General features: G+C 44.4%; 1 protein-coding gene across 1 annotated transcript in view; it reads left to right on the top strand.

Moving 5' to 3' along the window:
* cntnap5a (contactin associated protein family member 5a) overlaps positions 1-24,507 on the top strand; it is a 125,758-nt gene that overhangs the window by 94,371 nt on the left and 6,880 nt on the right. Inside the window, exons 14-20 of the mRNA XM_005940848.2 lie at positions 890-1,046; positions 2,323-2,450; positions 3,235-3,405; positions 4,920-5,138; positions 9,697-9,936; positions 13,189-13,410; positions 20,572-20,705. Coding sequence (XP_005940910.1) covers positions 890-1,046; positions 2,323-2,450; positions 3,235-3,405; positions 4,920-5,138; positions 9,697-9,936; positions 13,189-13,410; positions 20,572-20,705 — 1,271 coding nt within the window. The remainder of the gene's footprint in view (positions 1-889; positions 1,047-2,322; positions 2,451-3,234; positions 3,406-4,919; positions 5,139-9,696; positions 9,937-13,188; positions 13,411-20,571; positions 20,706-24,507) is intronic.

Below are 24,507 nucleotides of genomic sequence, written 5' to 3'. Positions count from 1 at the left end.
TTGATACATACATGTGATACATTGATACATACATGTGAATGTGATACATTGATACATACATGTGAAGGTGATACATTGATACATGCATGTGATACATTGGGCAACGATGTATCACAACAGTCATTTCTGTGAAGGAGACAGGAAACACATTTTTCCTGTCAGTATTCAGCCAGTTAAAGGATGTGATTAGAGAGACCTCTCCTGCAGGATGTATTGATTGTAGCCTGTTGTAGTTTGTGTTCCTGTTTGATGTCTCAGGACTATTTTAAAATGTGCAGCGGACAGCGATGAATACACAGGATAAAGATGTGGATTATTCCCATCCTTTGTAATGCAAATGTTGGTGCATACTCATTGTTCCTGTAGCTCCTCACTTATGCATACAATTAACATTTGTGTCACCAGTTTTGCCAAAGTGATGGATGATGTTAAAGTGAGTTTCACAGGGATGCTTCCGGCCTCTGACCCCACTGCTCACTGCTGTGACATGTATCCATACATAAATCTTTGCCTATAATGCTGCAGGATGAGAGCCCCCCAGCATGTAACACTGATTATGCATTGTGACATGTGGCTTAATGGGCTTCTCCATGCCAGCTGGCCTCTGTGCAGAGCAGGGTCACACTGATTGAAGCTGTTTAACCCTTTAGTTATGTTTTTGGTTTCAGGTAGTGTGGCGTCATTTCACTGTTTATCACATCACAGCATTTAAAATAAACAATAATAATAATATTTTATTTCATACTTCTTTTCGATGGTGTTGTTGTAAATTAAAAGAAAGAAACTGTCTTTGGGTTTCATGTTGTTTTTTAAAGCCAGTGGTTTTACTTATATTTGCTGTACTGTGTGAGTCCTTTGCAGCGGCGTGCTGACTGTGGTTTGGTTGCAGATGGCAGTCCGCTTTCGTGGTGGCTGGACCGGGAAGGAGAAAAGAGGAGCTACTGGGGAGGCTTCCTGCCTGGAGTTCAGCAGTGCTCCTGCAGCCTGGAGGAGAACTGCATTGACATGAACTACTTCTGCAACTGTGATGCTGACACAGACACATGGTACAGACAGCGCACACATGGCTGCTTTTATTCACGTTATGAACACTATTCTGTATCCTGTAGGTGAATTATAAAACTGCTACTGCAAAAAGATTTAAACAGCTACCAAACGTTAAAGTGAACACAATCAAAAATTATGATAAATCATTTAAACCTCACGTTGATGTAAAAGAGTCCAGTGCAGCGTTCTAGATTTAGGAAGCGAGACCTTCTGTTTCATCATTACATCATTTGCATCATCACTGGATGTGTTGCACACACTGCTCTGCCTTGGAAAGCTTCTCGAGCCTCCCTGGTTTTCTGATAAAGGACTTACTGCAGCTTCTTTGTTGACTGCAGATGGGCCAGTCGACTCCCAGACCCCTCACTACAGCTGGAGAGGGTGTGTGTGTGTCTGTGTGTGTGTGTGTGTGTTTTCAGTCAGGAACACCTTTCTTGTGGAAGCTGCCCATCTTTGTACCTGGCGGCCTCTCCATCACACACAATTATTTTCTTATTGCACGTTTCTCAGCTTGTTTGTGTTTAAAACATTGGACATGTCGTCTCTTTAGCTGATGTCACACATCCGCGTTTTACAAAGACCCTACTTTTTTGTAGGAGGCAGTGATAATCTGATCCACACTGATGTGAGACCACAGCTGTGTGTAGGAAACAGAAGGACACATGAAATAATGATAAATGGATGGTTTGTCCATGAACTGTGAGACAGACCATGTGACTAACGAGTCGCCGTTGTGCTCCTCCCAGAGGGAACACTACCACCACGAGCAGCTCAGGTTCCAGGATTTTGTCGAAATTTGTCTGCTAAAAATGAAGCGAGTAGATCATACAGTGTTCAATGTCATTTTCACACTCGGATTTCTGCAGCTCATTATCTGTTTGGGATTGTGTGAAAATGCCTTTGACAATTTCGTATAGCACAGTTTAATCCAAAATGATTAATTACAGCTCATACATAATATTTCACTTTTGATTAAACTCATCATCGTTTCTGAGCCATGAATGAAGAAACAAAGGCTGTGCTGGAGTTTAAACATTCTCAATGGCTTTGTTTATGCTGCGTTAATCCACTCCAAAGCCTTCCTGCTTGCAGCTCCATGTTTTCACAGGCAAATGTGTGCTCTGTAATAGATGGTTCCCTTTATGGGGTGTTTACCGCGCGCTCTGTGCTAACGGAGCTGAAAGTCAGCCTTTATCTGGACCCCCATGAAAGAATCGGGCCCCTGAGGATTGGTGTATTACTATTTATTCGGTTCTTTTCTCTGTTCTGTCACAGGGCTAATGACACAGGAGTCCTCTCCTACAAAGACCACCTACCAGTGAGCCAGATAGTGATCGGAGACACCGACAGAATGGGCTCGCAGGCTGTCTACCACATCGGCCCTCTGCGTTGTTATGGAGACAGTAGGTGATCACCTCACTGTTGAAGCTACTGTTCCAGATTTGGCTGCAGATGGAGGCTGATTAGAGACACAAAATGTTCACACAATGTCTTTGCGACTTGTGCTTTTATGTTTGTCGCTGGATCGAGAGTTAAAGCCTCATCTGTGGTGCAGTCAGGATCACAGAGATTTCAGTTCGCTTCCAGTAAATATCTGCAGGTGTTGCAGAGGGCTGGGGTTTGATTTTGTGCTGCTTGTCTTAGAATTTAAGCGTGCCAGCTTCCCCCATCCCCCGCCCCCCAAATAAGTCTATTTTAAGTGTAATAGCAGCTATCAAAGCTTCTTAAACACATCAAACGTCTGGCTGATGATGTATAATGCATGTAATGTATAAATTATTTAGAGGATAGCTACAGTGTTTCAGACCCTGTGATGTCACCTATTGTGTGCCACGTACGGTCGCTGCACGTTCACCGATGTCTTGGATTATTTGCTTTTCGATCTTCTCTGCAGAACCAAAGTATCTTTTAAAAGACTGATTTTCTTTCACAGAAATTTTTGATCTCAGTATTTCAGCAGCACAGCATCACATGGCAATGAACTCTCCTAACAAGAGTTATTGAGTTTTATGTGCTGCATTTGACTGAAAACCTGCTGGTGGAAATAAGACTCTGCAAAAGTCACAGGTTTTACACTGATGAACAAAAATGTCCTCGAGATGCAGCGTGACACAGCTTCTCCGCTCACCGCCTCCTCCCTTCACTTCGTCATCTTTACGTTCTTTTCGCTTCCTCCTGTCCTTCCAGGGTCGATATGGAACGCAGCCTCTTTCTACCAGGAGTCGTCGTACCTGTACTTCCCCACCCTACAGGCAGAGCTGGCGTCTGACATCTCCTTTTACTTCAAGACCAGCGCTCCTTCTGGAGTGTTCCTGGAGAACCAGGGCCTCAAGGACTTCATCAGAGTCGAGCTTAGCTGTGAGTGCACGTTGTGTCTACAGTATGAGACGTGCAATACACACAAACTACAAACAAGAGCAGTTCAGTCATAACTGGGAAACATTAGCTTAAGGTTATGTTTAAGCTGTGTTTGACCTGATTCTGGTAATAAACTCATTGAACACAAAACAACATTTAGACAGTGGAATAAATTAGAGGGTTCGCACATGGACATGAGTGCATGTACATACACACATGTGTGTGTGATAATGAAAATAACACTGTTTTTAACGACACCTGCTTAAAGCATAACGTGCAGCCTGCAGGTTGCTATCAGAGCAGAGCACTGTGATGACACGTGTAGGTTTGTGAAGTCACGCCTCACTGTGTCATCATATGGACTGTGTGTGGAGTAAAGTGCAGCACGAGTGTACGGTTAAAATGTGACTCTGAGCCGTAAGACTACAAAAGCACCGTGTACATGCAGGGTGGAGCGCTACGTAACGAGCTGATCCAAGCGGGCCAAACGTGGCTGCAGGGTTCAGGAGAACCCTGCTTTTTAAGATGTAACATTATTTAATAAAACGAATAAATGTGACCAAAACCACAAGTGAAAAACTCATTATTGGAATAGTTTGATTAGCAGTCTGCATCCATAAATACAGCGCTAACACCTCGTTTGTGCTAATAAGCGTAGCCGGGGTAAGTAGATCATTTTGAAGACAAACTATAGAAACAGCAGCAATGTCTGAAACTGCTAATGATTTAGAAATGGGTGACTTTGTAGAAATGGATTTAATTAGTGAAATTAACAACTTGTTAACATGACATGACCATGGTGGTATTGCTTATAAACCACCCTGGTTACCAATCAGTCTGTGATTATGACAGTGTTGTACCCACGTATTAGCACAGAGCGCCTCCTAAAGCCTGCTGATCAGTCTCAGGTGGACATGCTAGCTCCTGCTGACAGTTTAATTTCCCAGAGAAGCAGCGTGTGAGGACTCCACTGAATGATGTAATCCTAATGACACACGCAACAGTAATGTCATGCTGTCACAAAGTCCGCTCTTCGTGACCTGTACAGTGACACCTGATGCGTTCACTGAAGCAGGAATGAATCAGATTGACTGTGGAAAATTTAAGAAAATCAGGATATTAGTTCATCTTAGTACGCAGTGCATATGCAGCCATCACATGCAGTTCCACAGCGCTGTGTCATTAGCTAAAGGTAAGGTTGTTGATTGCAGTGTGTTGCGTTCACATCCTATCTGGAGGAATGGTGAGGATATTTGGAGCCATTATGTATGAATGCAGCATCAGAGACACTGTGAAATATTGACGAGCTGTCAGCTGAGCCGCTCATAAATCTATGCAGGTCATCAGGTTCTCCCAGCAGCATTGTATCAGATTGCATCAGAAAGGCAGGATAGAGAAGAACATAAAAACCTAATATCGCATTCAGTCTGACCTGAATGTCGTGTGTGTGCGTGTGTGTGTGTGTGTGTGTGTGTGTGTGTGTGTGTGTGTGCGTGTGTGTGTGTGGCTCCCAGCTCCCTCAGTGGTGACTTTCTCCTTCGACGTGGGAAACGGTCCGGCGGTCCTGTCCGTGAAGTCCCACGTCCCTCTGAATGACAGGCAGTGGCACTACGTGAGGGCGGAGCGCAACGCCAAGGAGGCCTCCGTGCAGGTCGACCAGCTCCCCCTCCGCTTCCTAGAGGCTCCGGCTGACGGACACCTCCGCTTACGGCTCAGCAGCCAGCTGTTCGTAGGTAGGCTGAGATCACACCCAGTCCACTACTCAGGTCTGCATTAAAGGACTTTTAAACAGGCAGTGCAGAAACATGTAAACATTCCTTTGTAGAGAAATGCTCTCCCTGGGTGCTCTATTATGAATACATGTTAACTTCTCATACATGCAGTTATCCAGTCAGCCTGCAGCAGTGACCCCTGAGGTTTCAGGTCAGCAGGTTCAGGTAAAGCTGTGGTACGAAGTCATTTTTGGCTCTCGCTGGTCAAACTTTGGGCATATCGTTATTCACAGAGCCTGAGAGGAAACGTCCACACCTTCCTGTTTCATAGAACAACGCTGCCGTCAGAGGCTTCGTGTCACTTGTTTTGCTTATTTGTTTTAATGCTTTGCTAATATCAACATGGAATAACTGGTCCGTAAGCAGGTTCTGTATAAAGGTGGGATTTTCTGGGATGAACAGCAAACTAGGAGAACTCCGGGAGATGGAAAAACAAGAGAAAGGGAAGTTTCACTTTATATTTTTACCCTGCTCAAGTAAATCTCAATAAATCTTAAGAAAGTACTTGTGTTGCACTGTGCATTCACTCATGAGCTGCTGTAACATGAGTCACATGGCTGGACTGCCTCCTCAGCGTGCAGTCAAGGCTTGCTAATGTTATTCAGGTGTGTTGCAGCAGGGACGACGGCCCTCGAGCACTGGAGCTTTGCACCTCTGACCTGAGCTTAGCAATAAGCCTGAATTCATTTAGTCACTGTTCATTTTGATTTCTTGAGGTCTTAAATGTCTTAAAAAGCATTGATTTAGGATTTTTCAAATCCTGCAGAAATCCTGGAGGGGAGATTACTCCTGCTGGCTGTTCTACAAGTGCAGCTGGAAAGGTGGGAAACCTGGTTTAGTGGCAGCAAATCATGTTACTGCGACGTGGCAACAGATATCGTCTCTGGCTGTTGAAGACACGACATGCTGTCAGACAGCAAGTTGCATCGTTATGAGACAAGTGTGATAAAAGCATGTCGTTCCTGCTGTGAAATACTCAGATGTCATTTCTATATTCTGAGCTCACAGATGTGAACTTTTGCCAATAATCTAGCTTTTCGCTAACTGAAGAATCACTTCAGCTTGTGGACTGCAGAAGTGTGCATATCAGTGCTTCACTGTGTGAGGGGATTAGGACAGAGAGGGCGGAGCTGCCTCTGATGCCCACAGTAAACGCTGCATTCATCCTGTTAGTTTGATCTTTTACTTTGACCCGACTGGGCTGAGTGTTGGTGACACTGGTAGTCTTCACCCCGTCTCCAGGGCTGCAGCCTGGCAGCACGGTGGTGTAATGGTGATGTTCTCTTTGATGCTTGTGTGCTGTTGCTGATACTGAGCACTGAGTGTGTGCAAGCACAGCTAGTAGCTGCTGAGCTTTTTTGAATATTACAAATATATTTGTAATTAAACAGACTTTTGGATAAATGTGTTTTATATCTGCTCATTTATTTATTTTTCTAAAATTGTTGCTAGACTTGCTCTTGTGTCGTTATCGTCCATGTTGCTTGTTATCATCATGGTTTGGGGTGTCTGTTAACTTCCTGTTTTATTTTGTACATACTCTACCTCCACCTTCGCTCCCAGTGCATCTTGCTCTGCTTGAAGTGTCGTTCTAGCCGTTTCCTTGACAGTTCGTTCAGTTCACAGAGTTTTTCCAAGTCGCTCCTTGTTGTCACAGCTCAGGTGCTCAGCCTTTCCGCTACCTGGAAATCCATCTTTGTCACTCTCGAGTGGTCACCTACAGGCTCTGCTGCTCACAGCTGCAGACATCGCCCTCCACCATTTTTGATGGATGTCTGGACTCTAGTCTGACTGTGCAATGACACAATCTTATCTTTAACTTCTTTTTGCATCATTGTGCAAATGATCCACTTGCTGGAGTGTCACTTGTTTTTGCTTTTCTGTAAATTCTTTGATTTTTTGCCCCCTGCTGCCATCAATGAATCATTGTTGCCCCAGCAGATGCTCCCTCAGTTCCCTTTGTCACGTTCCACTTTCTCTTAGCAGTGCCTGGCATTGAGCTTTCCTTGTGTTTCCTTGTGAAATCTTTGCAAAAAGGATTTCATCCTTGCAAATCAGCCCCTTGCCATTTTTCTCCCCTGAGTCAGACAGATGTGTTTGCATTTTGCTCTGTGTCTCGTGTCCTGTACTTGGGCCCGCACCCTGTGGATCGTTACAGCTTTAGGCCCAAACTTCATGAAGCTGAATTGAGCTGAAGTGAACATGAAGCTTGGCGGGGGGGGCGGGGTCGTCTGACAGCAGCGTCGCTGTGTTTCCTCTCGATGTCCACTCTGACAGTCACAGGAAGGATTTATCTGCTCACAGCCAGGATGGAGAGGAAATGTAATTACAGCAACAAAAGCTCTTTAAATACACATACATCATCGGAGTGTTATATTAAGATCTGCATTGCTCTGCTGTTAAGCCAATTTCAAATGTATTTTATTGTTTTTTCATGATTGGTCTTGGTCAGCGAGCGTGTCTGCTCTCTTCCTCTCATATTTCTGCAGCAGCCGTTCACACTCTGACATTTTAATCTCTCTGCTTAATAATAAAGAGAGATCCCATTAAATTCTGTTTTTTCCTCACCTAATGGATCGTTCACCTTCTGAAATCATTTGTTAGTGAGAGGACAATCGATCTTCGGTGGATCTCACAAGAAAAACATTATCTTTTGAAGATTTAATTTTCATAAAGCGCAGAAGTGATGTTGAGTTTGGTCTCATGCTAACATGTGACTGTGTCTGTGAAATGTCGTTTCCTGCTCTTGTGGGAGGAGATAACAACACTTCACAGAGACAATATTAGAATGAATATTAAAAACAGCAGCTTTGATGTTTCCAGACAAAAATAACAGCCTTGATTAGAAGCTTTGTAAATATAAAGACAGTGTGTGTAATCATAAAGAAACAATGTGTGATTCTCTGTTTCACGGCCTCGCAGGAACATCTGTGAGCTTCCGCTGCACGTCGTGGAAAAGGACTGATGTGCAGACTTTGAGTTCATGGACCTTGCAAAATCCCCAAAGCTCGACTGCAAACACTTTCTAAAGTTTGGCCCAGAGTTGGCTCACAGCTCGCTCACAATGCTGCAGAGACCTGAAGCTGGTGCTGTTTTGTCAGATGAAGCTGAGAATCACTTTTCTTTAGTTGTTCCTGTAAAGTGTGGCTGTGGTTGTGCTCTGCATAAAACACGTGCGCCTAAGTTTCAGCTTCAAAGCTGAAAATCCAACTGTGGATATTTGGACTTTACATTTTGCCAGGATGGACGTTTTTAATCGCTGATACAAAGATGAGTTTATATCACACTGCCCATGCAATCGCTGTTTTCCATTATTTTATCCATTCAGCAGCTTTACAGGTAGATGTTTGCGCAGTGTTGCCTTCAAGGTTCAAACATGTCAAATTTATGTTCCCAATGAAAAGTTTCACACACAGATAGAAAAATGGAAAATGAAGGCTTAGAGGGAGGAGAGTATTTACATGAACCTGATACTCGACACGTGTTTGTTAAAGCACTGGGATCCATAGAGTCCATTCACTCAAATGTTGTTGCTCTGTTTTTCAGTCGTGTGCTAAACTCGCTGAACGTTTGTCACGTCCTCCACACAGGCTGTACTTTACATACTAGTTCTACTTTTATGTCATCATGTTCAGATTACACTTTTATTAAACTGAATGAAAACAAAATGCCTGTAAGAGAGTTGGCAGCTTCTAAAATTGTGTTTATTTCAGATGCTGCTGCTCACTGCTGAGCTGGCACGTGTAACCAAGAAGCGTAACAGTTACACTGTTGCCAGTTTAAGGTTTGAATCCTCCGGTCAGCCCAGTGCCAAACACACAGAGTCCCACAATGTCAGCATGTGCACAAAAGCTAACACAGCTCCCACCATCACAAACATGCCTTATTTCACCAGAGATTTCACCTGAGGCAGCTCATTACGAATGCCTGCTATATATATATAAATATAGGCAGAGCCTCAGTCGATGTGGAACAATACAGGATTTAACAAGTATCATCTGTCAGCCTCGGGGGATCATGAAAGGAGATTATATTCACACATTTGTATTTTTATTTCTCAGATAAATTATTTTCAATCTCAAGTCATCCGTCTTCCACCTTCAGAAAGGAGAAATTTGTCACGAGTCATATTTCTTCTGTCCTGTTTCGCCCACAACACCTCGTCTATCAAATTATACATTTATATATCAGTTTGGTGATGTTTCCTGAACGCGCACAGCACCTCTAAACATGCAACAGTGACCCCTTTATGAGTAAGGTTTGCGTCCACCTCTGCGTGTAGCGACCTAGCATATCCACGTAGCTCAGGACAGCCGAGCTCTTTCAAAGGCCATTTTTTCTGCTTTCTGAAACTTCTTTAGCGTGTGGCTAAAACACAAGCTCATCTTAACTTCATCGCTGCGTAGCTCACTGGCGACTTCGTGGATTTAACATTCAGTTTTAAACGAACCCTGATTTTAAAGTTGCCGCAGGGCGTTATACCACCACATCACCTGTGCATCCTAAATGTGTGTCTCAGGAGGAACAGCGTCCCAGCAGAGAGGCTTCCTGGGCTGCATCAGGTCTCTGACCGTCAATGGTGTCAGCTTCGATCTGGAGGAGAGGGCCAAGATGACGCCGGGAGTGAGCGCCGGCTGTCCCGGCTACTGCACCGGATCCAGCAGCCTCTGCCACAACCGAGGGAGGTGCGTGGAGAAAAGCAACGGCTACATCTGTGACTGCTCACAGTCTGCCTACGGAGGAACCACCTGCAACCAAGGTGAGTCCTTGGAAACAACCGTGCAGGCTGCGTAATTCATTTAATTGAATGATGTTGATTCTAACAAACAGATGATCGATCACCGTCGAGGTTATTCCATTACAGGGAACCGATAGCAAATGCAAGTAATGCAGAAGGCAATTAATACCTGTCCTGACTCCAGCTCCAAGAACATTTCAAATGCATTAGAACAAATTATCTCGTGCAGTCTGTGAGCAGAGAAGAGAGCAGACACAATCACAACAAAAACCCATCAACAGCCTGCACAAATAGCAGAGGAGCAGGCTGTGAAAACAAGCATATGGATGCAGTACAAAGAAACAAATTGAATATACATTCTGTGGGAACAGAGATGAAAAGCCTGGCTGCAAATATGCCTAATCACAGAGTACAATTTACGCTGCTCTGTCCTGTCTGGAATGTTAACCTGTTCGCTTCAAAGATGCTGCTGGTTTCTTACAGCGAGCCGTGGTTTGGCTGTTTCTGCAGGCGTGGTTTCAGCTTCATCTCACTCTGCGTGGGAGTGCGAGCTTTTTGAAGCAGATTTTCAAGCACTGTGTATTCAAAGTTTTGTCATGTAGAAACAGTTTAAATGCAGTGCTGTTGCATCTGAAAGGATCATTCCTGATTATTTAATGTTGCCGCGCTTCCATTGTGTCTCTATTGCTGTATAAGTCACACTAACGTGTGCTGCAGACGTTCAGGGAAACAAAGTCACACTAACAGTTTGTCACTGAAAGCTTTTTCCTCTCTGCAGTGTGAGTGAAAGCAAACAAAGAGCAGACATTTAGCTGCATCCCCATGTGCTCGCCAGCTGACTGACATATTCATCTGCACATGCTCGTCTGTTCTCAGTGATAGTGATACTTTGAGTGCGTGCTGGAGCTCTAACCAATGAGCTTCTTCTCCTTGCTGTAACAGCTTTACCGATCACATGGAAATCTTTGTTTTGAGTAGTGACTGCAGCAGCTTGAGTTTCGCGCTCTCTCAGGATGTCCTGTTGTCTCTCCCACTACATTTAGCTCCTTCTCTGTCCTGGTAATGGCCCACTGTGTAACCCCACAGGTAGATGTGGTGGCAGTGACCCATCGCTTAGTAAAGTTCTGTCTTCAAGCCTCAAGCAGATCCTTTTGGTGTGTTAAAACAGGAAGTGACACAGAGCAGATCTGACCGTGAAGCAAAGTGACGCTGGCCCCTCCTCACAGCTCGTCACTTACATGGTCAAAGGCGCATGCTGACTCCAGGGTCCATCAGTTACAAAGTGACGTTCGTGTTGTATCAAGTAAGACTTCAAACCAGAAGCTGAGAATATTTTCATGTATAAATCAGGTTTTTGGAGAACTGTTCATTTCCCTGAGCCTCCACAACACGTGGTCCCTACAGATACGACCCTGGGAATCAAAACTAAACTACTGCAAAATCACCTCAGTTACATAAATCAGAACTAGCCCTAAAGCACAAAGACTGAAGGAATACAAAGTAGCAGTATTGATTCATTTTATCCATGTATATCCTGTCTACCATAGAGTGCATGTTGCGTTCGTGTTCAGGAGTTGCAGAGATTTAAATGAAATGCTTCATGACAGAACGGAGCCAGTTTCATCTTCTGTTCTTTACTTAGTGTAAACGCTTTTGTTGAAAGCCGGGCACCCAGCAATGACATGCAGCTGAGCTGCCGCTGACTACAGATTATCTGCTTCAGTGGTGTGTGCTAGCAGCAGAGACTGTAGCACTGCTGACACACTCACTGCTAACGTGTCGCTGCAGCAGCAGCACACTGAGATGGTGGGTAGACGCAACGCGGATCTCATCCCACCCACTCTCCAGCACGTTCTGCATTTCATATGAGCGTTAAGTTATGGTTTGCTCTGGCTTTTTAACCCAGACAGTAAACAAGTGAGCAGCGCAGCCTCAGCACCAGGTGCTGCAGTCAGGTCCTCTCAGGCTCCTGCAGACGAACCTGGTTCCAGCTTGTTACTCGTCTTTTCTCGAATGAGTGAAAGAATCAGCTGAACGCACACTGATTGAAATGCATTCAAATATGGATTTTAAAGCCAATATCACTATGTGATTGGATTATTAGTTAAGTGTACATAACAATTAATAGAAGCTTAATTTGATTAATAGTTAAAAACAAGTCTGGTGTTCAGTTCATCCAGGCTTTTGCTGCAGCGTATCAAACAAACACAGTCATGAATAGAAAGGTTTAAAAGGAAACTTGGACACATATATATATTTATATGTGTGTGTATACATATATCTACTGAAACGTAGGCAGTTTTCATTAAGCATGAAGGTATTTGGGAAACTGTAAAACTGCAAATGTGATCGTCTTCTTTTTGGAACCTGCTCAAATTCCAGATTTCCTGCAACAATAAAAGTTCAGTGAAGCTTTGATGAAGTTAATGCAAACAGTTCCTGCAGGTAATGAGCCACACACTGGTGCAGGGGAACCAGACGGTTCTTCTGGTGATGGAAGACAAACATAGTGTGAGGAGTCAAACCACTTGCAGCTGGTCTGAGGGCAGACGAGTGTAGGTGTAACACAGATATGAACTGTTGCCCAGTGACCACACTGTGACCACACTGTGACCACACTGTGACCACTCTGAATATACTGAATGAAAATCAAATAATACTGTCAGTGAACATTTAGTATTAATAATGCAAATGCAGTTACACTGCAGTGGAAATTCATATAAATGAAAATGTGATAATAATGTAAACGTACCTATTAGCTACCTGCTAGCACTGAGTGAGCAGCCTTTATACATTATTGTATGTCTGCACCTCATAGCTTTAATAAAGTGAGCACGGGGAAGGACACTGTCGACCCTCCTCACTGTGCTTCGCAGGCTTGTTTTACGGTTGTATGGTCGAGTGTGAGAACTGCAACAGTTTTACACATCAAAGTTGTTTATAGGTCTCTGGGAGTGAGGCTGCATTTGTGGGAGAGAAAAATATTTGTGGGCACAGAGGGAGCCGTGTGAAGTCTGATAAATTGCCCCGAGTGGTGAAAACAGCACGAATATCATGAAATACTAGAATGAGTTTTGCTGCAGCCTTGCTGTGCTGGATGGACACTGAAGCTGGGCTATTTTTAGGTAAGCAACGAAATCCAGTTGATACTGAATAAACCACATCTGAAGGAGCTCGCTGATTTTGTCTCGCTGATTATTTATTGAGTTATTTTTCTTTAAAGGCTGAATCAGCACCTGAAAGCGTCTCTTCTGTTTCCCCGTGTCTGCACAGAGGTGTCTGTGTCCTTCGACAGAGAGTCCTCCGTCACCTACACCTTCCAGGAGCCCTTCTCAGTGATGCAGAACAGAAGCTCTCAGGCCTCCACCTCCTCCACGGACAGCAGAGCCAGAGAGGACGTGGCCTTGAGCTTCGTCACCTCCCAGAGACCAGCCATGCTGCTCACTGTCAGCACCTTCAGCCAGCAGTACATCGCTGTCATCCTGGCCACAAATGGTACGTACAGGAATCACACGTGGAAATGTTGTAGTTGTGCAAGCGTGTTCTTCGTGAATACAAACTTTAAAAACACGAACATGCTTCTCGTAGGCAAAGAAGCCGTGCTGAATAACATCCTGGTATCTGAAGAACTACAGCAGTTCTTTCACAGTATGGGAGGAAATATTTGTTTTGACTCTGTTTTTATGAATCAGAGTTCACTTTGGCCCCGTAGCCCTCTGACTTGGATTCCTGTGTAGTTATTTTGAGTATGTGTTGACCACAGAGCAATCTGGGCTTTGTTCTTAAGAGCATCAAGAGACAAATGTTTGTTTTACAGTCCAGGTGGGGAATTTTGACACGTGAACAAAGGGTGAGTTCAGCGTTCGGGTGGATTTCTCTGGATTTCACCGTATAACTGTAAATGTGGTGTCAACACTTCCCCTGTCACATGGTTCATGTCTTGATTTCTGGTTTGCCAGAGTTAACAAGTTGATTAGTGTAGTAACGGAGAGAAGAGAAAACAACAAGAGTGCAGCCTCTTCTGTCTCGTGCCTCCCAGAGAAGCATCGCACTCTGAATAGAGTCTGGGTTATGTAGTGGCACTAATGGGAGTGAGAAGAAAACCATGGTGCCATGCTGGGGCAGGCGTTTTGGGCCTTTTATTGATGAAACCAGCTGTGAATTGAGCGCTGCCACCAGGTCACTGTGTGGGAAACAGGGAGGACAGTAAAGCACAGCTTGAGGCAGGAAAATGGTGGTGGAGTTGTTGGAGTGGAAGGCTTGTACACTTTCTTTTAGAAATGTGTGCAAACACGGCACCAGTGTGCTCGGCAGCGAGGCTTTCTCCTCCTTTATGAGCTGTTAAATAGGAGGACGAGGTGATCAGCTGTGGGGCCCCTAACGGGAGAACTCGAAGGAAGAAGAGGAAATAATGCTGAATAGAAAACGACGGTTCTCATACTGTACATGTATCTGTGTGCTGTAGTAGTGAGTGTTAGTGGAGCCTAGCAGGCTGAGCAGTACAAACCTGTCGGTGCTCAGCAGCATGAACAACAATCACTGTGCTAACAAAACTACATTCATTTACTTATTTGGTGCATTTTAGCTGCATTTGTCAAAGCACACTCACTTTCTCGTGTCCACTTGGCCACAGATGCATCCACCACACTGCTGTAGGACTGAACCTATATGAATGGCAGCTGCTAAGTAATCAGCTTGTATATATGGGCAGAATATTCCTCGGGGGCTGGAACAGACCCACAGACCACCTCAGTGTGGGGTCCACCTGAAAGGAAAACTCAACAGCTGCCACCAAAGAGCTTTGGTTAGAAAACTGAATCCATAAACTGTACGGGCACAACACACACACAACTGCTAATTAGTGGTACGTAGCACAGTAATCAGATTACAGCTGGAATATCATAAAAACTGCATCTTATTGGATGGCCTGTAGTTCATAGCAGGCCGTATTATATGTCAGATAATTCCATTAAAATGCTCCAAAAGGCATAAACACAGTGGTGAGGCCAGCGAGGCCTAGCAGACAGCTAGCAGCTACAGCTGTCAGTCAAAGCAAGCACCAGCTAACTTTAAACACTGTCAGTAACCAAATGGAGCTATGAGAAAGTAATCAGCCTTGCATGAAGGGGAGAAGTGTTCATAGAGGCCAAAGCAGCTTTGTTTTTGTTGAATGTTGTTAACATGGAGTCAGAGCTCCACACACAGCCCAAAGACATGCTAATTACTCATCAAGTACCAATTGTTTAACAAATAAAATTAAACTGGCTGTAACAGTGGATGTTTGTGTGGCTCTGGGATTTATTGGTGACATCCCTGTTTGCAGCTCCCCACAAACATACACTGAACAAAAATATAAACACAACACCTTTGTTACTGCTCCCATTCCCCATGAGATGGACGTAGAGACCTAAAATTCATTCCAGATACACAATATAACCATCCCTCCCAAACAGTGGTCACAAATCAGTCCAAATGTGTGGTAGTGGGCACATCTGCTATATTGAGATAATCCATCCCACCTCACAGGTGTGCCACATCAGGATGCTGATCTGACATCATGAGTAGTGCACAGGTGTACCTCAGACTGCCCACAACAAAAGGCCACCCTGGAATGTGCAGTTTTTTGCGCTATTGGGGGTCTGGGGACCCAGAACCGGTCAGTATCTGGTGTGACCACCATTTGCCTCATGCAGTGCAACACATCGTCGCATGGAGTCTATCAGATTGTCAATTGTGGCCTGTGGAATGTTGGTCCACTCCACTTCAATGGCTGTGCGAGGTTGTTGGATATTCGTGGGAACTGGTACACGCTGTCGTATACGCCGGTCAAGCACATCCCGAACATGCTCAATGGGTGACATGTCCGGTGAGTATGCTGGCCATGCAAGAACTGGGACATTCTCAGCTGCCATCTGCCCTGAACAATGTGAACCATGATTCATCCGTGAAGCGCACACCTCTCCAACGTGCCAGACGCCATCGAATGTGAGCATTTGCCCACACAAGTCTGTTACGGCGACGAGCTGGAGTCAGACGTCTTGGAGGTGAACCTGCTGGATGTGGAGGTCCTGGGCTGGTTGGTACACGAGGTCTGCGGTTGTGAGGCCGGTTGGATGTGCTGCCATATTCTCTGAAACGCCTGTGGAGACGGCTTATGGTTGAGAAATGAACATTCAATGCACGGGCAGACAGATCTGGTTGACATTCCTGCTGTCAGCATGCCAATTGCACGCTCCCTCATTGCTTGTGGCATCTGTGGCATTTTGCTGTGAGACAAAACTGCACATTCCAGGGTGGCCTTTTGTTGTGGGCAGTCTGAGGTACACCTGTGCACTACTCATGATGTCAGATCAGCATCCTGATGTGGCACACCTGTGAGGTGGGATGGATTATCTCAATATAGCAGATGTGCCCACTACCACACATTTGGACTGATTTGTGACCACTGTTTGGGAGGGATGGTTATATTGTGTATCTGGAATGAATTTTAGGTCTCTACGTCCATCCCATGGGGAATGGGAGCAGTAACAAAGGTGTTGCGTTTATATTTTTGTTGAGTGTAAGTTAGATTTAAGATGTATGGCTGGATGCTTGTTTGTCTGTAGCTTTCTAACCCACGTCCTGTATTTGAGCACAGAAATCCTTTACTGATGGTTTAAGTGTCATCACCGATGAGAAAGGAGGGAAAAGGTCCGACACAGAGTTCAGATACTGGAAAGACTGGATTTTGTTTCCGGGCTTTGAAAAATGAGTTGCTATCATCAGATAGCACCATCAGATTTATGAAACGTGTGTAACCATCTTTAACCAGCCTGCACCAATATGCTGGTGAATCCGAATTATTCAGCAGCCTTTTAGACTCAGTTTGCATACTATGTGCATACTGCCCTGATGTTGTGAGAGAGAAATCTGCACCATCCAGGCAAAAATAAGGAGGAAGTCTGGCTACAGAAAATTAAATGATAGCGTCTGACGTCCAAGGAAGAACTCAGAACAAGTGCATTGTTGCAGTATAAATAGGACAAAAATGATTGTTAGTAGTGGGAGTAAGTCTCTAAAGTCTACGGCAGCCAGGCTGTCAGTTGTATCCATGGTCAGAGGGACGTCTGCATTTACAGGCAGGAAAATCTGGATAACTCCCAGAATTTCCATGAATGTTCTCGTGATTTGCACACGGCTGTGTGTGTGGGCACTGTTAGTACACGAGGCCCGTTCTTACAGTACTTATGCATCCACATGGCTTTGATTTCCTGTTCCACGCTGCATTGTTATGTTCTCCATTTGTGTTTGTTTCATGCGTCGCGCTCGCACGTAACCGAAACCTGTATCTGCTGTGAAACTGAATTTGAGTCAGTCAGGAGTCTGAAGGACGGCCGCGTGGGGAGGATGGGTGTTCGCTGATAACAGTGAAGGAGGCGGTGTCAACCACAGCGGTAGACATGATAGCAGGGTGTCATAGATTTGAAGGTGGATGGGTAGAAAAAGAATCTGGAGATGGATTTATGGAGCAGGACATCAGCTCCCCACACCTGTGTTCAAACACGAGCACGCAAAAGACAAAAGGTAGGAAGACACAGGGTTTATCCCACAGGTGGAAACGATGGTCTCTGCTCGCTGCAGCTCAGTTACTGCGACGTCTTGTTGGGGTTAAGCACGCCCACCTGCAGCATTGGAGGGTGTTAGTTACACAACACCTGTTTTCCTTTCTTTTAACCCCTTTCTGGTATCAGGGAGAACGCCTACATCCCTGTTACCATGGTTACCAAATGATATAATGCATAATTACACAGCAGATTGCTCCCTTGACGGTGAACTGGTTCCAAGTTCACTCGGAGGCTGAGAGCGATTGTGTAAAAAATAGAATCTGCCTAAAGTAGAACGATTTAGTCATATTTGCAGGGCTCTTCAGTTTAATGCACAGCAACAGCTCACTGCATGTGTGAAGGTCTGTTTGTTGAATGTTGTGTAGATTGTGCCGTTGACACTTGGTGCTTTTGATGGAAGATCAGAGCGTGAGAAAGTCAAGCACGTAATTACTTTATGCGGGTCACAAAGTCAAACGCAGTCGCGGCAGCTCAGCAGGTGTCAGCGCCGGCCAACCAGCTGATGGATCGCCCGATGCAGAGCCGGTCACATACAGCATGCACACGAGGGGTGGGCGATATACCCAATATATGCAGTAACGATATCTGTGAAGACAGAAAAAGCCTCTGTGTGCCTGCAGCTTGTGGCCGCAGCATTAAGTAAATGCAAAAACCAGATTTCCCAGTTAGCTGCTGTCACTGGTCACACACTCCCTGCCTGTGTGCAGCAGCAGTATAGTTTAACAGTGGCGCCACAGCAGTGACACAAGTACAAAGTGACTGCTGAACACTTTAGTTTAACAATAACTGAAGTCACTCAGCCCTGGAGTTCGTGTCACATTGTAAAGCTCATGTGGGAAGTTGTGTCTTTGTTAAATCTCGGGTCCAACTGCAGCTGTTTAAAGAACTGCTTTTCCATTACATGTAACTGCGCCATTAATTCCCATCCCTCGTTTCACTTCCTGTCATATGGAGTGCAGCTAGCGAGTGCAGCTAGCTGGCGCTCTAGTGACACTCTGAGGAGTCACTTGTTTGTGCGGCACATCAGCAGCTGCTGGGATCTCCTCCCGGTGAGTCTGCTTCTGCTCAGCTTCTTTCCACCTTCAGTACGAACAATATTTTGCAAATGAGGTTGTTGGAATGATTATCGGAGGCTGCGTGCAGCTCTGTCTTGCATTGGGGAATGTAAACACATGTAAACACATGCAAACACATGCGGTGACAGCTCTATGTGACATTTTCACATCATGTTCAAATGTATTCTCGTCATATTCCTCACGATATGATATAATGTTATATGATGGTCTGTCTCTACTTTCTGCAGTACAGTCCTGTTCAGCTGATGCTGACGAGGGTACCACAGTGTGTCCAGCACTGCTTTATTGCAGACAGAGGGGTCTGCACCTGTAGCAGCAGCTTCCCAGGCCTGATCGGCCTTCATTACTGCAGAACAGCTTACCTTACCTTTGTGAACTTCTGCCACTAACCTTTGTACCATTTCAAGCTGTTCATTGGACTAAATAACTGGGAGAATCGGGGTGTTATAAGAGCAGTAGTGTTTATGGCAGGGCTGGTAGGTCCATGGTCTTTCTGTATCTGTTTCCTTAATAAGTTTAATTTGAAATGTTTCTCCTCACATACAACGTCTTGAATAATCAGCCCATCTTATCTTACAGACCTCACAGTACCACATAAACCCAGCAGAGCACCTAACTCTCAGACTGGTTCCTGGGATATCTAAAAGTAGAAGGGAGGCAGAGTCTCCAGCTTTCAGGCCGCTCTTCTGTGAAATCCCAGCTTGGAGTCAGGAAACAGACAGCCTCTCTACTTTTAAGATTAAGCCTAAAACTTTCAGTGTAGATAAAACTTATAGTGTGGGTTGCATTAGGGTACCCTGCAATAGGCCTGCAGGCTGCTGGGGGCTTCCCATGTCACCAGTTTGCCCATCTGTATCTGGAAGTCCCGAAGGATCTCCCAACATCTAACCTGCAGTCCACTGACATCTCCTGTAGCGGTGCTATTTATCACGACTTCACTTTAAATAAATTGTGGGACTGAAATAAACACTGTTTGGACACAGACTGAAATTTAGGATGGTTACTGTTAACCTACTAATGTTACTATGAGGTATAACATGATGTTAGCTTAAGCATGAGAAAATATCAGGCTCATATTTTAGCCTGAGCTGCACTGCTTGACTTGGACCCTGGAGGAAAAGGTCCCTGCATATGTTACAGCTTATCACCTCAGAGTCTCCATTTTTCAGATTGAGACACAACAAAGACCTCAGAGCTTTAAGCGAACAGCCACGCTACATCCAAACCTGCGAGTGCCACATTGAGTGACACCTCTGTGCAGTTTTTAGCCAGAGCCCTAATCCGCTCGTGTGTGTTAAACCTGAGCAGCCAAATTGCATGGGTCTCTGTAAACAGTGAAGGGCAGGGGAGACACTTTATCCACAGTGACCTTGCTCTGTTGGAGCACTCTCAGGATCTGAAATGAATCACAACACAAAGCCCTTCACTTACAGACTGGGAATTGTAATATTGACCTAGCTCCACTTGACAATGCATAGCTTTCTGACTCTTTGATCTGGCAGCGAGTGTGTGTGTGTGTGTGTGTGTGTGTGTGTGTGTGTGTGTGTGTGTGTGTGTGTGTGTGTGTGTGTGTGTGTGTGTGTGTGTGGTGTGGTGTGTGTGTGTGTGTGTGTGTGTGGGTGTGTGTGTGTGTGTGTGTGTGTGTCTGGCCCGGGGAGGGGGGGGCTGAGCACATATTGACTCGCTCAGTTTTCAGAGCAAAGAGCTATGAGATAAATATTTGCAGACTCTCGAGAGTAACTGAAGAAGCTTGGATATAGTGGTGTATTTATAAATAGGCAGTCCCCTTCTTGCAGCAGACAGGTGTATTCTCTTATCTTATCACCCATTAGAATGCAGGGTACACATATTTGAATCCTGGTAATGTTATATGTACAAGATTGGATTTAGACCTGTAGATTCCACGTTTTCATCGAACACTGAGCACAAGATGAAGCGTCGCGTTGCTCTGTAACAGTTTATGCTTTGTTTTCCAGGGAGTGTGCAGATCTGGTATCACCTGCAGACAGGCAAGAAACCGGACGTCTTCACTCCCACCCCGAGTAATCTGGCAGACGGACGTCTTCATCGAATCAGAATCCACCGAGTCGGCAAAAACCTCTATGTACAGGTCAGTAACACTGGTACAGGAAGTCCTGCATAAGGACGTGCTGTCTCACAGAGACAGTTCCTGCTTCTAAAGCTTGGTGTGGAGTTTGGATGTTCTCCCTGTGCAGGCTCCCTGTGGCCACTCCAAAGACACGCATGTTGGATCAAGAGCTTAGACAGTGGCTGTGATGTATAAAGTGCTTGCAGTGTGTAAGCATGATGTGAGTATAGGGCTAAGTGTGATTCGTCTTAGGTGCGTTTGTAATCATTTCCTGTTCAGTCACATATCACAGTCTGTCTGCTAGGTAAAGGTAGAATGACTCATCATCCGAATCTGTTGTAGATTATCTGGGTTTTGTATATATTCTGACCTGTTTTCTACAATAAATTACTACATTTTGTGTTATTCAAAGTTAATGTAAGAATAAGATGCACAGCTGTATCCATGCTAGCTGCTCTGTTACATCAAGAGTAGCATCATCAAACAGCATTTAAGCTGCTGATGCTCTTCAGTATCACTTACCAAATTCAGCGTATCCTGACTTGGCTAAATGCACAGAGGGCAGGAAACCTCAGGCCTGCAGCAGGTTAGCTGATCACAGCTCCAGAAAGAAAACTAACATACTGGACCCACATAACCACTGCACTCAATCTTCTCCCAGTTTGACTCCTACGTGTGAGGAATGAGATACAATATTCTTTGGAAGAGTTTTTTGATAACACACATTAAATTTACCCGGGGAGGCCTTAAACCAGAGCAGGTGACCTGCCACCCATCAAATACAACATGGCCCAAAAATGAAAGAGACTAAACCTAACTGACTTCAAAGAGCAGCAACATCCACCATACACCATCTTTATGTGAACTCAACACTGTTTGTTTGCATCCAGCGGCAATTTATTTATACAGCACATTTCATTATGCAGTGTTGAAGATAACATAGAAGAAAAACACATGTAGTTTTGTCTTAAGGGGATTTAAAGACGTTAAAGACGTGCATGCGCACACATCCAGAGTTACTGAGTGTAGACCTGTGAGGACAGAAAGGGTTGAGGATGTTTTTGAATATATGTGATTTACAGGTCAGCAGGCAGCTCGTCCAGGAACAGGCCCTCAGCACACTTAGATCTACTGGGAACAGCTGATGACCTGAGAGTCTGACAACGATATATATCGGATGACGATATAAAAACATCTAACGTTTCATTTTACGCTGTCGTTGTTTCGTGGTGTCGCAAAATAAACTGTTTACAGCAATATTTTTTCATGGTTCTGATGTCACTGTAGTTATTATTAATTTCTTAAAGTTCTCTCTTTCTCTTATATTTAATATAACCACACTACAGACAGACAAGCGCCTGTTTTGTTAATGGGTTGTCGTTAGCAACAACGACGGTAACACCATCGCGTGTCCGCTTGTTTATGTTCCACATTAACCTTTCACAATAAAGCTCAAGATCCTGTTGAGACTTTTCAAAATAAACTGAATCACGTGAAAGATGCAGATTATTTACGGATGAGAAGTAAAAAAGAGCCGCCAGGTGCTAAAAAATAAACCTTAGACTCAAACGTTAGAACAGGCTGTTCCCCGCAGCACGCCGTGTAATAAATACAAAGAAAACGGCGCCGTTACAACTTCTGTCTAAAAATGTATCGTTTCATGCATCGGTTAAAACACTGGACTCCAGCTACATGACGCACAGCTGGAAACACTTCACGCAAGTCGAGCTGCCCGAGATTCACAGAACTTACAGAAAATGTTACATTTTTGTGATTTATATCGTTATCGGACGATACATGTTTTATATCGGGATATGAGATTCTGGTCATATCGCACAGCCCTGGGTCTGACTGCAGGTCCATAATGTGCTGAGGGGCCACATGGATTTTAAAGTTAACTCTCTGACTTCAGTATCTGGGTGATATGGTCGGGTTTCCTTGTATGAGCAAGAAAAGTTGTCTTCGTTGAGTAGAGTAACCTGCTTGGCATGAACACATTTCTAGGTCAGTTTGAAATTACATTTTCTAACTTTTGATATATTTGTATCGATTCCTGTGTTTAAGAGACAGGGACGGTAAATATGTGATCAACTATAATATCTAAAAGGTTTCTGGACCTCCAACAGTTAATGTTATTAATACAACTGATGAGTCTTTGAACAGAGGTTAGATTACCAGAGGAATATGATGTGTTTATTAACTGCCCAAGGATATAATATGAGTTCTGTATGATAGTGCTGTACCAAGCAGACACATAAAGTCATGGACCATGACTGACTGACTGACTGACTGACTGACTGAGGGGCCCTGATTGAATTTTTGTTTGTGCAAATCTAAAACTAATAATTGAAATATAAAAACTTCAGCTGTGAAGAGAACCAATCAATAACCAGACCTAATAAAACAATTGAACCATCAGGTCATCTTAGTGCATGCTCACTCATCCAGGTGAGGAACTCCTAAAAGGCTGATTCTGTTCATGTGGACGTGGCGTCTTCCTCCAGTCTCAGCTGACTGCAGCTTTCCAACCTTAGAAACAGGACATTTGTACAGTGACTGAAACCAGCAGCGCTGAGGGAACCATGGGCTGTGTCATTAATATACACTGATCAAAGCCCAATAATCATTGATCAGTGGCCACGTTTAGACCGTACACAAGACGTTGAGTATCTGCTGTTACAAACAACCCGCTCAGTGGAACAGTTCTGCAGGGCGGCGGTGCCCTTTTCCACTACAGACGGGTTTATGACCAGCAATATTTTTATGGTGTCGCAGATGAATACAACAAAATAAAACCAGTACCAAAAAACAGGAAGATTTATTCATAACACACGAGAAAAGACCCAGGGAAACCGAGTTAGCGATAAAAACGATTAAAAAACAAAACGATACAAACCCTGAAAACCATAATTTCTCACCCGAGCCTGAAGCCTCACGGCCCGGTACCAAACGACTGGTTTGGTTTCCTCTCAGTACGCCTTTCTGGTAATTCTAAATTGGTAATTGATGTGAGGTAGATAAAGTGTTGTGCGTATGTTGCAGGTATTTCCCTTCTTTGTTGCGTTGGCAGTTTTCACTTTACCATTGAACTCGTTCTTTTCTGCAATAAAAAGTCCACGCTGCAGGCTGCGTCACTGCTTTCCTGCTTGATTGTAGCTCAAGTGCAAGCAGCGAGATGGCGTGACAGGCAACCAGACGGACAGTCCCGAGGAATCGAATTAATGTTGCGTGGAACATTCCCATCCCAATTATCCTGCAGGATTTTCTGGTAGAGAGCAGAATTCATAGGTTGCATGATGGTGCTGGTCCTGGCTGGGACCTCAGGTTGAGTCTTAGTCAGGTTTTAAATAACGTTTTCACAGAGGACCAGGTAGGTGTGGATTTGAATGAAATCATCATTTAACTGTATTTACTCAGATGATCAAAGTTACTTGATGATCAGGAACATGTAAGTGTGACAAACATGCAAAAGAAAATTAAGAAATGAGGAAGTGTGCAACGATGTTTTTACAGCACTGTAGCTATTTGAGTGAAACAATGTGACTAACATGACAAGACAGCAGGATTCATCTAAAGAGGAAAGGTGTGCACATCGTGTGCATCTTTTCATTCAATAGGAAACTGAAACCCTTCACTTTTATTGCACTTCACCGTGTTAAGCGATTATTCCGAGTCAGCATGATGGCACAGAGGTACAAGGTCAAACTCACTTCAGAGCTACCTGTAGGGAGAGCTGCTTTCAGGTGAGGCTGCAGTGAACACACAGCTCGCTCTTACGCTGAGCTGCAGCTGCTGTTACCTTGCTTTGAATTTCGTGTAATCA

Source organism: Haplochromis burtoni, unplaced genomic scaffold (genome assembly GCF_018398535.1).
Source record: "Haplochromis burtoni strain Fernald_Lab_line unplaced genomic scaffold, NCSU_Asbu1 Contig_283, whole genome shotgun sequence".
Lineage (NCBI taxonomy): Eukaryota > Metazoa > Chordata > Actinopteri > Cichliformes > Cichlidae > Haplochromis > Haplochromis burtoni.
Note: the sequence above shows the minus strand (reverse complement) of the source record. Positions and strands in the feature narration are given on the sequence as shown.